This window comes from Chinchilla lanigera, unplaced genomic scaffold (genome assembly GCF_000276665.1).
Source record: "Chinchilla lanigera isolate Chin_1 unplaced genomic scaffold, ChiLan1.0 scaffold00006, whole genome shotgun sequence".
In the NCBI taxonomy this organism is placed as follows: domain Eukaryota; kingdom Metazoa; phylum Chordata; class Mammalia; order Rodentia; family Chinchillidae; genus Chinchilla; species Chinchilla lanigera.
In genome coordinates, this window is record NW_004955407.1 from 197,913 (window position 1) to 211,614 (window position 13,702).

The 13,702-nt window shown below is 38.2% G+C and overlaps 2 protein-coding genes across 4 annotated transcripts in view; one reads left to right on the forward strand and one right to left on the reverse strand.

Annotated features, from left to right (window-relative positions):
- Nucleotides 1-5,489, forward strand: part of Mina (MYC induced nuclear antigen) — a 29,812-nt gene extending 24,323 nt beyond the window's left edge. The window contains exons 6-10 of one of the 2 annotated variants that reach the window (XM_005375492.1): nt 1,119-1,221; nt 1,973-2,141; nt 3,099-3,187; nt 4,426-4,512; nt 5,016-5,489. In XM_005375492.1, the coding sequence (XP_005375549.1) occupies nt 1,119-1,221; nt 1,973-2,141; nt 3,099-3,187; nt 4,426-4,512; nt 5,016-5,174 (607 nt within the window). In that variant the 3' untranslated portion in view covers nt 5,175-5,489. The remainder of the gene's footprint in view (nt 1-1,118; nt 1,222-1,972; nt 2,142-3,098; nt 3,188-4,425; nt 4,513-5,015) is intronic. The other variant, XM_005375494.1, reaches the window with a different exon arrangement.
- The window catches only part of Crybg3 (beta-gamma crystallin domain containing 3), a 125,703-nt gene continuing 117,403 nt past the window's right edge, over nt 5,403-13,702 (reverse strand). For both annotated transcript variants that reach the window (XM_005375490.2, XM_013503474.1), the window contains exons 20-22: nt 9,199-9,357; nt 7,960-8,119; nt 5,403-7,186 (exon numbers count right to left, since the gene is read on the reverse strand). In XM_005375490.2, coding sequence (XP_005375547.1) covers nt 7,098-7,186; nt 7,960-8,119; nt 9,199-9,357 — 408 coding nt within the window. In that variant the 3' untranslated portion in view covers nt 5,403-7,097. The remainder of the gene's footprint in view (nt 7,187-7,959; nt 8,120-9,198; nt 9,358-13,702) is intronic.

A 13,702-nucleotide genomic window follows, 5' to 3' on the forward strand; every position in this document is an offset into this window, starting at 1 on the left:
TTCTTCTTTCCCTGAGCTTGTGTATACTCTCAGTAGAGGCTCATCTTAAGTCATCCATCATCAGTTACTTCACCTCCTGTTTCATTAAACCCAGTAGCTTTTGCTTCTGCTGTGAAGTAGTGTGGGGCAGCAGTACGCTAACTGGCTGTTTTACCTAAATGAACCCTTCAAGAGGTTTTACTCTTGAATTCTCTTAAGTCTTCTGAGATATGTTCTCTTAAAAGAGTATAGAGTACAGTTTAACTGCCATTAAATTCTGTAATGAGGTGTGGCCTTCGATTTCCATCTACTACTATTCAAAGTGGGTATTTTATGCTGCTGAGAGGTCCAGGTTCAAGTTCAATAAAAGATGTGAGCTTAGAAGTGTCTTAAAGTCAGAAAGCAGTGAGGCCACCAGAGAGTGGATGCCTTGGGGAAAGTGTGTCTCAGGTGGCTTTTGTCTTCCTTTGCCTCTTACCCAGAATGGAAGCAGAAAAGTGTTCATTTTCCTTACAGAGTGACAAGAAAGTCACACTGTGAACTTCCATTTGGCACACAGCTAGCAATTCAAAATCTGCTGGGGGGCTGGGGATTTAGCTCAGCGGCAAAAGCGCCTGCCTGGCAAGCGCAAGGTCATGAGTTCGGTTCCTGGTACTGGAGAAAAACCAAAAAAAAAAAAAAAAAAACAAAATCTGTTGGGGGCACAGAAAAATTTGAAACAAGCTAGGAAATGTTTAAAGAGAGCCGCGCCACAGAGCGTGACTCACACCGGCACATGGTGGGAAAGAAGCAGTTCTCACTGCCTGAGGCACAGGTCATCAAACACTGGTGCTCATTCCTAGTGGCTCTTACCCAGTGGCTTCTATCCCAGTGCAACTGTTGCCAGAAATCAATTTTTTAAAACTGAAGTTGGTAGACTTGTTTTTTAAGTAAGGAGTAGTTTTCCACAAAAGAAAATGTAACATTTAACTGTTCAAATAATTGCATAGTACAGAGATCTTTCAGTTACCCTAAATATATTCCTATTGGGTTTATTGCATAAAATATTTTTTCTGGATCCTACAATGAGTGTTTACTAGTAGGTATTTTATGTATATTTTGTATGCACTTACTGTTCTCTCTCTTGGTGCATGTTCTAGTTCATGGGCAGATTTCCTTTTGGACACCATTTCGGGGCTTGTGTTTGATGCTGCAAAGGAAGATGTGGAGTTACGGAGTGGAATACCCCGGCAGCTGCTCATGGTAAGGAGGAAAGGCAGGTAGACATGAAGGTGCAGCTTCAGCCCAAGCCAATGAAAGCCCCACCTGGGGACGCTGGGACTTCTGCCCAGATGAGCCTCGCTTGTCTGCTGTGCTGTCCTTTAGGACCAGCAGAGAGAACACAGTGCTGCCTGTTAGCTGGTTGTTCAGAGAGTGGTAGTTGTCACCACCCAACAGCTCTTTATTTCAGAATACTAGTAGCAGGCACTGTGGGAATGTTAGCTGAATAAACAGTTGTATAGAACTACAGACTTAGCACACATCACATTGCTGGGGAAGACACCCATTGGAGATCCTCAGTGTTGGTGTGTTCCTTGACTTTACTGTCCTGTTGCACTTTGAAGTAGAAGTTCTGTTGGGTTAGTTTTGAAAAGATAGGTGAATTAGTGCTGAGTAGAGCAAAGGTCACTGAAACAGTCACCTTATAATAGTGACTTGATTTCTAAAGGCCAAGAGCTCAGGTTGTGCTGTATTTCCAAGGATACCCCCTTTCTTTTCAGGCATAATCTTGAAAATGGATCTTTTTCATAAGAAAAAGATCGGCAGTGGTTTCAAGAAGCAATAGAATAGTGTTTCTAAGGTCCTGGTGGTGTCCTTCCCTTCCCTGCCCCATAATGACACAGATTCAGGTCTAGAGTGTGTGGTGGGTATTAGGTTCAGCAGGTTACTGTGGAGACTGCGGTTGGTAGCACATCCACCTGGGGTCCAGGCTTGTGCTCATTTCTGTTTCTAGCAAGTGGAAACACCTGTTGCAACAAGAAGATTAAATGGCTTTCTGAGGACTCTTGCAGAACGGCTGGAGGGCACTAAAGAACTGCTTTCATCAGACATGAAGAAGGATTTTGTTACACATAGACTTCCCCCTTACTATGTAGGAGATGGAACAGAGCTATCAGCACCAGGTGGGGCTTGCTATTTACCTCTAGGTGGTTGGGGCTGGTGGGGATACTTGAGACTTTCTTAGCTAGGGTACTTTCTGTGTAGGTAGAAAGCAGCATTTTAGTTGTAATGTGGACCTACATCTACCCTTAGTGTGTGTAGTTGGAGTGGAGCTGTTGCAGTCAGTGTCCAACACCTTAGTGGTCACTTGTAGAGAATGCGTATATTCCAGCATGATGGAGAATAAACATCCTGTCTTTTGGGTAAGAAATATGTACACTTTTGGGTACTTTGCTATTCATAATCTTAAGAACTTGAACACTGAAATACTCTCATTAGATCTAAGGCCTGGATGGGTAAAATGTGTCATTAGGTGAAAAAGAAGACTGTCAGGGTTGTCTCTGATCTTTAAGTATAGTAGGTTTTTAGTGGATGCTTTTTTTTTCTTTTTTTTTTTTTATCAAATCCACTTTAGGAAAGAGTTTTTTCTTTTTTTTTTTTTTTTCACGAACTGTATTGGATTGCTTTTATAGGACAATTTGCTTGACCTACCCACACCAGATGTGCCAGGGTCACACAGCTAGGAATTGATGGGGTGGTGCAATTTGAAGTTGGTAGTTCCTATAGGATCCAGGGTGTGAAGAAGCTGATAAAGGATAGAAACTGGAAAAGTGTATGCTCTGTTAAGACAACACAGTCCTCAGTTGAAATAGTTATTACAGTTCAACAGTATTTGTACCTATTTAATGTTCTCACAAACTTATATTGTTATCTAATTATATGTCTGTCCTCACTGTAACAGTGAGCTTCACAAGGATGTGAACTACTACACTTTTAATATCACAGAATTGGAGGAAGCAAATATCTGAGTAGGAGAGGACATTCCACATCTGGATTTGTCTACAGGTTTGCTGTTTCCTAAATACTTGTATCTGTTGCTTTCTGTTTTTGATAGTGGGCTTTTCTTTGGGGTTTTCTAGGTGGGAAGTTGCCAAGGTTGGACAGCACAGTGAGACTGCAATTTAAAGACCACATCATCCTCACAGTAGGGCCAGATGAGAATCGACCTGTGAGTATCTAGAAGAGAAGGTTTCCTCTGTTCTCGGGGTATTTCCAGCACAGGCATCAGGTTACCAGAGGAACCACTGTTCCCTGCCATTTTCCCTTAGGAATCCGTGTTCCTTAGTGGTCACATAATGCCCTGATCTCACAGTGTTAGACTTTCCTGCCTGTTAGGTATTTTAAGGCTTGCTGTCATCCCCACAGACCCTCTTTCATTCCCCTTGTATAAATATGGATCTGGTCTTGGCTTCTCATTCTGCTGCAGGCCACACTGCCCTTGCTTAGACAGCTGCAGGCCTGTCTGCAAGAATCCCTGCCTTACTCCCCCTTTGATCTTCTACAGTACACAGATCTATTTTTGTGTGGTTTCATTGATTCTTCTACTAAAACCTATTCTGTAGATCATGGCAATCAGAATCTATATTCTGTAACTTTACTACCCCACCTAGTGATTCCCTACCCTGGGTAATTGATCATGGAATCAACTGGAAACCTTTGATAAATTACTGACTTCATCTGAGTTGGGTTAGAGTCTGTGTTTATGGGTTTTCAGAGCTCTGTATCAGACTAAGAATTTTGAGAACTATCCCATACTTTATTCCTTATAATCAGCTGTCTTTGGAGGTACCCATTGAAAGACTGAGCAGAAGGGGCATTTACGTGTCTTCTTAATCAGACGGTTCCAGCCTTCAGGGTCAGACCTGGATACATTTGACACATAACATCTCAAAAGTACATATTTCTACTTTAGAAAATATATCCTAGTTACTCTGATAACTAGTCAGTTTAAGACGGTGCGTAAGGCCGAGGATTTTTGGCCATTGTCAAAGACGTGACATGGAATAACTGAAGTTTCTAGAAGAGATAACCTATGAGGTAGAAATCATTTGACCTCTTTATCACACAGCTGGTATTGCCCCTCAGTTAATCACTCTATAAATTGCCAATTTTGGATGATAAAGTACAGATAGAAACAACTGTAACCTTACCAGTCAGTAAGCTGGTATATAAATCAAGATACTGCCTTTTAAAAAAGTGACTTCAAGTACTACATACAGGTACTAATCTTGATGACTGAGGAAGTATGTACAATATGTACACCCATGGGACTTTGAGGATTCCTTACAGCATTCAGTAAATTTCACTGGGCACCAAAACTTTGAGATTTTTTTCTTGCTATTGACCTGTTGGAAAATCTGCCTGGTATTAAAGCCCACAATTTTGGTTTTTTTTTTTGCTTAAAAGGATGAAGCGCAAGAAAAGATGGTTTACATCTATCATTCTTTAAAGAATAGGAGAGAGATACACATGATGGGAAATGAGGAAACAAAGGTTTGTTGCAACTGAGAAAAATGTTTTTCCTGTAATTGGGGCACTAGCTGGGAAAAATTTTATTTACAGGCAATATGCTTTTTTATGGCTGCAATGTGGACTTACATTTCACGTGATTGATAGAGTCCTTGTAAAGGGGCGATTAAATCAGACAATTCTGTGATACACGTTGACGAGTTTTTTTTGTTTTTTTTCTGGTACCGGGAATCAAACCCATGACCTTGCGCTTACCAGGCAGGCACTGTGCCGCTGAGCTAAATCCCCAGCCCCTTAACATTGACCAGTTTTAAAACATTAATTGCAAATGACTAGTATCTCTTACTACCTAAATCAGAATATTTTTCATGAAGTGCAAGCATCATGTGGATATTGGCAACTCTGTATAAATAGTTTATCTAAAATAGTTATGCTGGACATCAAGAATGTGTTGAGAATTGTGGGGGGGTTGTTATGAAAATGCTACTTCAGTGACATTAGTTTGTTTTTTGACTCACCCCTTTCAGCCTTGTGGACTTCGGTTTCCTTTATCACATGTGGATGCACTGAAGCAAATTTGGAACAGTTCAGCTATTTCTGTCAAGAACCTGAAACTAACTACAGATGAGGAAAAAGAGAACTTGGTATTGTCCCTCTGGACGGAATGTTTAATCCAAGTAGTTTAGTGCCTTTCCACAAGCAAACAGTTGCTACTTTATATGCTTAGTTTTTTTTAAGGGGAAGATGTGCTAGGTAGTTACTGTTGTTTTGAGTCCACCCACTAAGACACGGCTATGCACATAACCCAAAAAGAGAAGGTCACCATCCTTATCTCTCACTGTGTCTATTGTTGTGAGACATATTTGTACTAATGAGCACATAAGAAAAAACTACAAGTACTAGATGTCCCAAAATGTGACCAAACCATGCTTCTGAAAGTTTATTTAGTCCAGTGTGGTAGAATAGGCACAACTCCAATAAATGTGGCTTGTAGAATTGAATGTCATCAACCTGGCTTTGTCTTTGTTCTTTGGACTAACAACTTCTTTATAGAGCTTCTTTGGCTCTCGAAAACTTGTGAACAATTTTTTAAGTTGGTTTTTCACAATGATAATATACATACCTTTTATGTATATGCAAGCCCCCCAGTAAAATAGTTTTCCATGTAACATGAGTTTCATTTAATACCACCACATGCTTGAGGGGAGGCATTCAACATCTGGGGATGTAAGGGAGTTTCAGATGCTGCTTAAAAGGTAAAGAGCCTGAGATTGAAAGGGTGAGGAGGGAGACAACCAGTATTTACATGAAAATACCAAGCCTATAAAAATACTCAAACTAGTGGCCTCTTTGAGTTTAAACTATTCACTGTTATTTTATATTCTAAAGTGCATAAAGGTTGATTTTAAAATATCACTGGATATTTTAATTTTTCTATATAAAAATAGAACATTTTCCTGCCTTCTGGCAAAAATAGGTGGATGAAAGGAACAGCTGTCTCAAGGTAAGTTTAAATACAACTCGAGGGAAAAATACTTGTAAATTGTGCTATTCAAGGTAGTATTTAGATTACCAAGTCAGAGATGATTTCCTACCTGATTTTGTTTCAATGTGAGTTCTAAAAAATGAGAATGGAAACTGAATTTTGTGTCCTTAAGTACAGAAATCATTGCACCTTTACTCTAAGGGTAAGACGTTAAGGTCAAAGCTCAAACTACTTTGTTTTAATTTGCGTGTTTGGCATTTCCTTTTACTTCTCCAGACCAAAAAAAAAAAAAAAAATCTGACTATTCTTACATAACACCGTCTTTCTAAACACTTTGCCTTAAGGGCGAATCAGGCAAAATCTAGGACAAGGTCTTAGCACCAGGATAGGAGCTACTGTTAAGGGTCTAGCTGCCTAGAGGGGTATCTTTGTTAACATTAGATTGTAACTTTAGAAGTTGGCACTGTAGGTTTATTTATATGTTTTTTGTTTGTTTGTTTTGAGTGAAGAATGGCCACATAAAATACTCCTGATATTGCAGCAGTCCCTCTCTAGAGTCAGTTAAAAGTACTGTTTAAGTACTTATGGGATGCTTCAGTTATAAAAGCTTCAGTATAGAAACTTGAAGGCTTACTTAATACAACAGCAGCTTAACAGGCTTATTAAATGTTTTCAGATATTAAAAATTATTAATCTTTGTAACAGAATGATGACTTAGGAGAGTTTGTTTCCCTGTACACTCGTAGAAGTAACCAGCATGAAGGTACTGATAACCAATACAGGTGATAGTGTCACCCCTGTCCTGTAAAGAGTCATCAGATACAGGATTCATGTTTGGTGGGTAGGAGAGAAAATATAGAATTCAGGACACTTGCTCACCACTACTGGGATCCATCTGAATAAAACCTTTTTTAGAAATAATATTTGCTTCATAGGAATTCTTAATTGGCAAGAGTCATTTTGAACTTTTCAGTGGTTGAAGAGCAATAGTATTGGAGATTGGGGAAAAAATTCATTCTGCTTAGGGTTCCAGCAGGTGAGGACACAGTAGCTTCTTTTCCAAATGCCTAAGACAATGAGGGAGGCTGAGGTTCTTTTGCTCCTTCTAAGGGTGCTGATTTTCTCACAGTATTTCAATGTCCCATTTCTGTGTTTCCTGTCCTTCCAGGGTCTGATTTACAATTACATGCGTCTTGTCATAATAATTTCCTCCTAAAGTAGAAATTTCAGAAAAAAACATTTGTTCACACTGGTGTTTAGCAATTTCAAGTTTTCACAAACTTGTTCAGCCCACTTTTTAAAGTAGATTAATGTCATTTGCAGAGTTGTCTGAAACATTGTCACCTCCAGGTGGACCTTTACTGTGACTCAGACTGAAGAATTAAAAGGCATAACACATGGTTATAGAAGCTCTGTGCCCCGATGGTGCCAGACTTCAGAACAGACTGCCCCGAAGAGCTCTGGCTCGATGTCAGGCACTGTGTTTCTGTTTCTGCATCAACAGTGGTGTGACCAACCCAATTAAAGCAAAAGCCATGAATAACAATGGCCCTGACCACTCCTAATTCAAACCACGGTTAATTGATACCTTCCATAAATTTTCACTGAGGGTTTTTAAGGACCATCGCAATTCAAGGCAAAAAAAAAGATGCTTCTTTCTATGAAACAGATGACATTTCATTTTATGGTTATGATGCCTCTAATTAAGACTTGTTCTCAGAGTTCATGAAAATTACAGTTGCAAATGAAAATTTTATAACTTTACTAATGTACAAAAAATGACCTCATACTTTATTATTGGACTTTTTCTGCTTGATCTGTATACCTACTGTTTGGTTTGTAAAAATGTACGTCTTAACTTTTTCCAAGAATAATTAAAACTGACGTCTCTTACATAAAATCAGGCTGTCCTTCACCATAAAGAGGAGGACTGAAACTTGAATTGATATCCAGGAATGCAGCATTGTGCTTTATCCGAGGCTCACCTTTAACGTCAAGGACAAGCTGATCACTGAGATAAGAGCTGATAGTTCCGTTTTTATTGAGTCTCCACTTCTGCCTGGACTGTCCATGTTCAGTCCGTAGGGCCACCTTGGCACCAGGTGTGTCCCGACCGCCAATCACATCAAGACATGTATCACTGGCCTGGAAAGGTAACAGCAGTGCACTGTACTTGCTAAAGTCAGCTGAATGGGCCCCTTTTCTTTCAGGTGAACAAATCATAGACATTAGCTGGCTGTGTCTTAACAAACTTTCTTTTAAAATCTTTATAGCTGAGGAGAGATGGTATGGAAACTGAACTAGAGGCCAAAAATACCTGTATTTTTTAATTAATTGAGGTACTGGGAATTGAATTCAGGGCCTTTGCACTAAGCTATACCCCCAGCACTTTTATTTACTTATTTTTTGAGACAGGCTCTTGTAATGTCATTAACTTGCCCAGTTTGGGCTCTAATTTGTAATCCTCCTGCCTCAGCCACTCAGAGTGCTAAGATTATAGGCATGCACCACTATGTTCTGCTTGTACTTGTTAAAAAGACATGAACATCTGACAACAGATTTTCAATGAAAATTTGTTGAAATGGAGTTAAATGTTAAGACCCTATTAACTTAAGACAGATTATGTGTAGCTTAGTTTTCTATAAAAATGCCCTGTGATGTGCTAAAGATACCCAGACAATTATTACTTTTAAATACTTGTCATTTTTTGAAGCATGAGAAGTAGATAAATTGGTGATACACTAAAATGTAGTTTTAATATCTTTTTCAAAACAGTAGCTTATCCCCCATAACATTAAGCATAATGGAAGAGACAGAAAAAACAAACCTAATTCTCATTTTCTAAGCTTTTTCCAGTAATAGCTTCTTTCTTCTACTACTACTTTATTGTATATTTTGAAAACAGAAAGGTTTTAACATTTTAGGAACCATACAGACAGCTAATCCTGTCTGTTCTTCAAGTGAGGAATGTCTCAAGCTTGTTGTCCTAATTCAGATCCAGTGACTTACATCACTGGTTTAAAGAATTTTACTTAAGCACATCTATCGTATGTGATAACCTTAGTTTTTACTTAAAATTGAATTTTCTAGATCGAAGAATTATCTTAGTCCATTTTACTTAAATGCTTTAGTACCTAGGAAGTCACATTATTTTATTTATGCCAGTTATTTGGCAAGAATTCACTTTCCAAAATAAAAATACAAAACATCAAGAAGTAGAGTACCTTAGATTTAAAGAGTCCCCGACAGTAGTGCCAGATCTGAGTGTTCTTTCCACTGTAGGGAGAGATGCATACAGACACTGCCCTTGTGTCAGCTGGATTTCCAGTGACTGTCAGGTACTCATTCTGGGCTCGGTTCTTTATTCTGATATACACTGCAGGCTGTGACAGAAGAAAGAGGCATTTACCAATAAACTTTCCAATGTGGAAATAATCCTTCCCAAAAGGAAAGCTGGGAGGAGATGAGCTTATTTACATAGTTCCACTTTTACTTCTTTTAGCTAGTTACGTATAAATATTTTCTGTCAATAAAGCCTTAGACAACTAAGTGCAAAGATTTATTATTCATTCATATTTTGTAAGAAACCCCCTTTTGAAAGCGTCAAAGGTAATTCTTTCATTCACTAGAACTCTGCATAGCAAGGGGATGGTGGTGAAGCATTCAGCACTTCAGTTTATAATTATGGACCTAGCTTTACAAATGAAATTAACACAGGTGTGGATTCATATTTGTTTGCACCAAAAACCTTCCCCCTAACTAGGATGGCTAAGGCCTGTATAGAAATATGCAACTTTTTTTTCGTTGCTGAGGATTGAACCCAAGGCCTCTCATACACTAGGCAAGTACTTTACCAATGAGCTATATCCCCAACCCAGTGCTAATTACTTGAAAGACAAAGGAAATAAGACAGATTCAACCACTGGCAGTGTGAGAAAGAATGAAAAGGCGGGGCTCAACAGAAACCACTTCTTGAATACCATGATTTAGGCCTCTATCTTCAAGGTAATAAAAACAGAACACCCTGAAACTAGAACCTTGGCTAAGTAATGAAAGTGTGGTACTTAGTAACATACTTTTACCCTGAGACTTAAGCACTATGGTATGGTTGACCATATTTTTGAAATGTATGACACATCAACATGAAGCCAGTTGGATTTTGATAAACTGTTACCATGTCTAGCATTCCTAATGAAATAAGCATTCTGAGCACTTAAATGAGCAAATAGGAAGGCAAATTATTTGGTCATTTAAAGTTGGTGAGCAAAGCCTTTACTGGCAAAATGTTTTAAATTCTTCAAACCACTACTTCCATATTCATAACGCAACCCAAAATGCACTTCAAATTCTGTAATTCAGCGTGGTCCTCTACTACGGCTATTACTGATTCTTGCTTCAGTATGTCTTTATTACAATTTCACTGCCATGTACATATAAGAACACAGATATGACCTTCACTGATGACAGAATTCCAGTTACTTTAGGACTAAACATCACAGTTTTAATCAATTAAATCAAGCAGGGTACTTATTACCCTTATTACACATTTGTAGTCTGACTCCACTGTAATTATACTTAAAAACACAGATGTGTATTACAAGTACCTTAGTGACTTCCTAATTCTCAACCTCAAAGAGGAGTACATTTTCATTACTGCTGAGTTTCTAAACAAGAATATGAACTAAAAGCAGTACTAATATGCTTACCCAAAAAGTTAAATGTATGTAACCCACAAATCACTAGTTTAGAAGCCCAAATTCCTTTGCTCAGTGTTAAAGCTTTGGCCGAGGTGAACACCAAGGAAAATAACCTATCAAAACATGATTTTGAAATTAAATGTTTAATCAGAGTAGGAATCAGGAGTTCCTAAAGCACAGCACCAGAAGAATCATTTTTATTGTCAAAAATCTTCCTTGTAAAATTACAGGTTAGTGTCATTCTTTCTCTCAGGATGCTCAGCAGTGGGGAGGGGACTTCCTTCTAGCACAGCAGGGAGTCACCACTCAAAACTGCCTAGTCTTTGTAGGGGGCACACACAAAAATACTTACTGCTAAGTTTGGCTACTAAAGCTTTTGAAACAGGATTAAATAATCATGTAGTTGGTAAAAGCTAAAGTTCTTATCAGCTCAACTGATTTCCTACTTCTACCCTGCTGTTCCCTGTGGCTTTTTAGTGGGGTTATCCATCATCCCAGGGATTGAGAGCAAGATGCACAGGTCATGAGATCCTCGACCACACACTTTGTGCCAGGAAAGTCACTGATGTTTTGGTGTGCCTCATTAGAGCACGTTTGACTCTCAAAGGGCAACATGAAAAAAAATCTTTCAAAATACATGTATTGGCATAGTAGCACTGTAAAGTAGTGTGGGAGAACCTCTGCATACATTATTTAATCTGCACGAAGAGATGTAAGCAGTGGTCACTGTTTCACCAGTGAGAAACCTAACGTGCCAAGAAAAGTGATTTGCCCAAATCACACAGCTTGCATATGGCATCTGAACCAAGATAATGCAAGAGTGTGTGAATGAGCATGGTGTGTGTGTGTGTGTGTGTGTGTGTGTGTGTGTGTGAGAGAGAGAGAGAGAGAGAGAGCAAGAGAAGGCCATCAGTGAATTTTTAATTTAATAATCTGTCAGGTTGGCACATCAGTGTCTCAGCACTTATAGTCACTCTGCTACACACTCCACTTCTTGCCTGGAATATATGGTATCACCCTGTATCTGCTGATCATATTTTGAAGGAAAGTAAAGCTTGATTGCTTAAGACCACAGATTTTAGAACATAATAGATTTAAGTTAAAATGTTGAGTCTATCGTGAGTTGCTTTTATCAGTGTGCTTTATCTCTGTGCTTTATTTTTTTTTTTGTTTTATTTTAAAGAGTAGTAAATGAGAAAAAAAAAATAGCAGCGTATCAGCATAACAAACATAAACAAACCAAAGCAAGAACATTTAAAGTGATACAGGGTTTCAAGACAAAATAATACGAATTAACAGTGGTTGTTACAATACATATTGTTATCTTCAACTACATTGCTGAGATTACCAGATGTAAGAATGGAAGATTGTTCAAACCATTAAAGAGAATAAGAAAATAATTATTAGGTAAAACATTAGAGAAAATAGAGAGTTTCACTAGACAAGATGGTAGGAATTCACCATGGTAGTTCCATTGCATATTGTTAACTTCAGATCAGTTGCTCAGATTACCAGATAGAAGCATGCAAAATTGGTCCGAACATAAAAAATTTTAAGCATTAACTGTTCCTTTCAATATACCATCAGACATCAGCAACAGTTATTGCAGCTATTCATATATATGTATATATATTTTGCCTTCCTTTCTTTTTTCTTCTTTTCCTCATCCTAGTCATTCATTCCTCTGAGCAATTTCTTTCCCTTTCCCATCATCTATTGTACGTTTTGAGTTTTTTCCTCAGGTTCTTACACCAGGGAGATAATATGATATTTACACATGTGGGTCCGATTTATTTCAGTTAGGAGTATGGTGTGTAGTTGCATCCACTTACCTATAAAAGTCTCGTTTCTCTTTTTTTATAGCTGAGTAATACTTCATTGCATAAAAATACCACAGCTTTTTTATCCATTCCTCAGTGGATGAGCATTTGGGTTGTTTCTGAGATTCATCTATAACAAATTGTGCTGCTGTAAACATGGGTGCATATATATCGCTGTGGCATGATGGTTTTAATTCTTCTGGGAAACTACCCAGAAGGGGAATAGCTGGGTTAAAGGGAACTTCTAATCCTGGTTTTGTGAGGAATCTCCAAACTGATTTCCACAGTGGTTTCACCACTCTATACTCCCACCAGTAGTGGAGTAGGGTTCCTTTATCCCCACAGCCTCTCCAGCATTTGTTATTGGTTGATTTCTTGATGATAGCCATTCTTTCTGGGGTGAGATAGAATCTCAGTGTTTTAATTTGCATTTCTCAAATGACTAATGATGTTGAACATTTTTTCATGTATTTATTCGCCATTAGTTTCTTCATTTGAGAAGTGTGTATTCATCTCAGATGCCATTTTTGGATTGGGTCTTTGAATTTGGGGGGCCTGATTTTTTTTTTTTTTTTTGAATTCTTTATATGACCTATAGTTGTGTCTATATCTTCTAATGTGTTCCCTTGATCTTCAGGTCTGTTTTTGTGCAGTACCATGCTGATTTTATCACAGATTTGTAATATAATTTCAAGTCAGGAATTGTGATGCCTCCTGCCTTTCCTTTGTTGCCCAACGTTGCTTTTGCTATTTTAGGCTTCTGGTGCAAATGAATTTTAGGAATGCTTTCTATAGATCTTTGAGGTATACTAATGGTATTTTAATTGGAATTGCATTGAATCTTTACAACAATTTTGGGAGCATGGCTATTTTCACAATGTTGTTTCTTCCTATCCATGAGCAAGGAATATCTTTCCATTTTTTGATACCCTCTTTGATCTCTTTTTTCAGAGCACTATAATTTTCACTATATAGATCTTTTACTACTTTTGTTAGACTGATTCCTAAATATTTCATCTTTTTAGATACTATTGTGAAAGGTATGGTTTCCCTAATTTCTCTCTCAGTCTGTTTGTTGCTTGTGTACAGGAATGCTACACATTTTTGTGTAGCATTTTGATTCTTGGGTGTTAACTTCTTATCCAGGTATGCTACAGAATTTGGTTATTAAATCCATAAGCCTTTTGGTGGAGTTTTTGGGGTCTTCTATG